General features: G+C 45.6%; 1 protein-coding gene across 1 annotated transcript in view; it reads left to right on the top strand.

Moving 5' to 3' along the window:
• CD180 (CD180 molecule) overlaps positions 1 to 1,959 on the top strand; it is a gene marked incomplete at its 5' end in the record, with an annotated part of 5,492 nt that overhangs the window by 3,336 nt on the left and 197 nt on the right. The window contains 2 exon segments of the mRNA XM_010144478.1: positions 325 to 1,585; positions 1,587 to 1,957. Of these exon segments, the coding sequence (XP_010142780.1) occupies positions 325 to 1,585; positions 1,587 to 1,957 (1,632 nt within the window).

Raw genomic sequence — 1,959 nt, 5'->3', positions numbered from 1 at the left:
ATTGGTCCCTAAAACCTAGGTAAAGATGGGTTTGGCCCTTGGAAATGCCTTAATTTTATTTAGCTGGACACTAAAAACCTTATGTCTTTCCGACTTCCTCCTCACACTCATCATTTCAGGGCAGGATTTTGTTCTCACCAGGACCTCGCATTTAAATATGAACTTATAAGCACCAGGGAAGCATTACTGGAAAAAAACCAGACACTTTTTGCCTGGTGAAGTCAACTGATGATGAGTTTTTACAGATATGAAGCGCAGTCTGGTTTGTCATGATAGAGTTTTGTGATACAGGCCTCTGACGCTGGTTTCTGTTGCTTTCTCAAGGTGTCAAATCAACTGGGTGTATGACGGTGCCTTTCACAGCAAGAGGCAGTTGAAAACAATTGTGCTTACAGGAAACCTGCTCGTGTTTCTGTCTGACAAGGCATTCGCTGGCCCAAGGTCCCTCAAGCAGCTTGTCTTAACACAGACGGGAATAACCAGTATGTCCTTTATTCCAATGACAAATTCGGGCAGTTTGGATACCCTCATCTTGGGTAGCAATCACATCTCTTCACTGCAGCTTCCTCCTGACTTTCCCACTCAAAATCTCAGTTACCTTGACTTTCAAATGAACAACTTAAGAGCAATCACAGCAGAAGATGTCTGCGTTCTGCAGAAGACCAGCAATTTAACTCTCATCTTTAAAGGCAATGACATTGCATACCTTAAACCTGGAGCTTTCCAGTCCCATTTCTACAATTTGGACTTTGGGGGCTGTACTGACATCCCTGGGGTCCTGGCAGGGATACAGAACTCCACAGCCCAGACGCTTTGGCTGGGAACATTTCATGGTGTGGAGAAGGAGCCCTGCATAAGCTCAAATATTTTACAAGGCCTCTGTAATATCTCTGTCAAGGATCTCTATCTGCAGCTACGGCACTTCAGAAACCTAAATGCCGACATGTTTCAGTGCTTGACTGGGCTCCGAAAGCTGGACCTAACTCAAACCCACATCAGCGCATTGGCCCCTTGCATCCATGGCATGAGGTCGCTGGCAGAGTTAGTTCTCAATGCAAATTCCTTTGAGCACCTCTGCAACATCAGCCCTGGTGCTTTCCCCTCCCTCACCCACCTCCACATCAAGGGGAACTTGTGTGTCCTGCAGCTGGGCTCTGGCTGTTTGAAGAAACTGGCAAAGCTTCAACATCTTGATTTAAGTAAGAGTCGTGTTGAAAGCTTTGACTGCTGTAACGACGCGCTGAGTGGTCTGAGCAGTCTTCAGTACCTGAATCTGAGCCACAACAGACAGCTCCACCTCCAAGATGTGCTCATAAAGGACAGTGCTAACTTGGAGCCGCTGGACCTAGCTTTCACTCCTCTTCATGTCAACGCTTCACAGGGTCCTTTCTGAAATTTGCACTTCCTGCAAGTGCTGAACCTTTCCTCTTCCTACATTAATACTAGCATTCAGCATCTCTTTCAAGGCCTGGAAAACCTCATACTCTTGGACCTTAGTCAAAATAACTTTGAGTCAGGGATCATGCCAAAGGACAAACTGTTCCAACAGCTATCCAGTTTAGAGGTGCTAATTTTATCATCCTGTTGGACTGACAGCAATAAGTGACCAAGCATTTCGCAGCCTTAAAAAATTACGGCATGTTGATTTGAGCCACAACAAACTTACTGCATTCAGCACAGATGCATTTTCAAACCTCAAGAGCATCTATCTCAGTTTTGCCCACAATAGGATCCGTATCGTATCATGTGACAAGTTAGCATCTCTAGCTGGCCACTGCCTCATCAATTTAAGTTACAATCCCTTGGACTGCACCTGTTCCAATATTGGTTTAATCACCTGGTACAAGGAGAATCTAGATAGAATTGAAGACCTTGAAGGAATGAGATGCTCCGAACCCAAATCACTTGCTGGGGCTCAGCTGGCCACAGTTTCACCCTCCTGTGGGATCTACACAGCAG

This window comes from Buceros rhinoceros, unplaced genomic scaffold (genome assembly GCF_000710305.1).
Source record: "Buceros rhinoceros silvestris isolate BGI_N320 unplaced genomic scaffold, ASM71030v1 scaffold6001, whole genome shotgun sequence".
NCBI classification, from domain to species: Eukaryota; Metazoa; Chordata; class Aves; order Bucerotiformes; family Bucerotidae; genus Buceros; species Buceros rhinoceros.
This window is presented reverse-complemented; position numbering and strand designations above follow the sequence as displayed.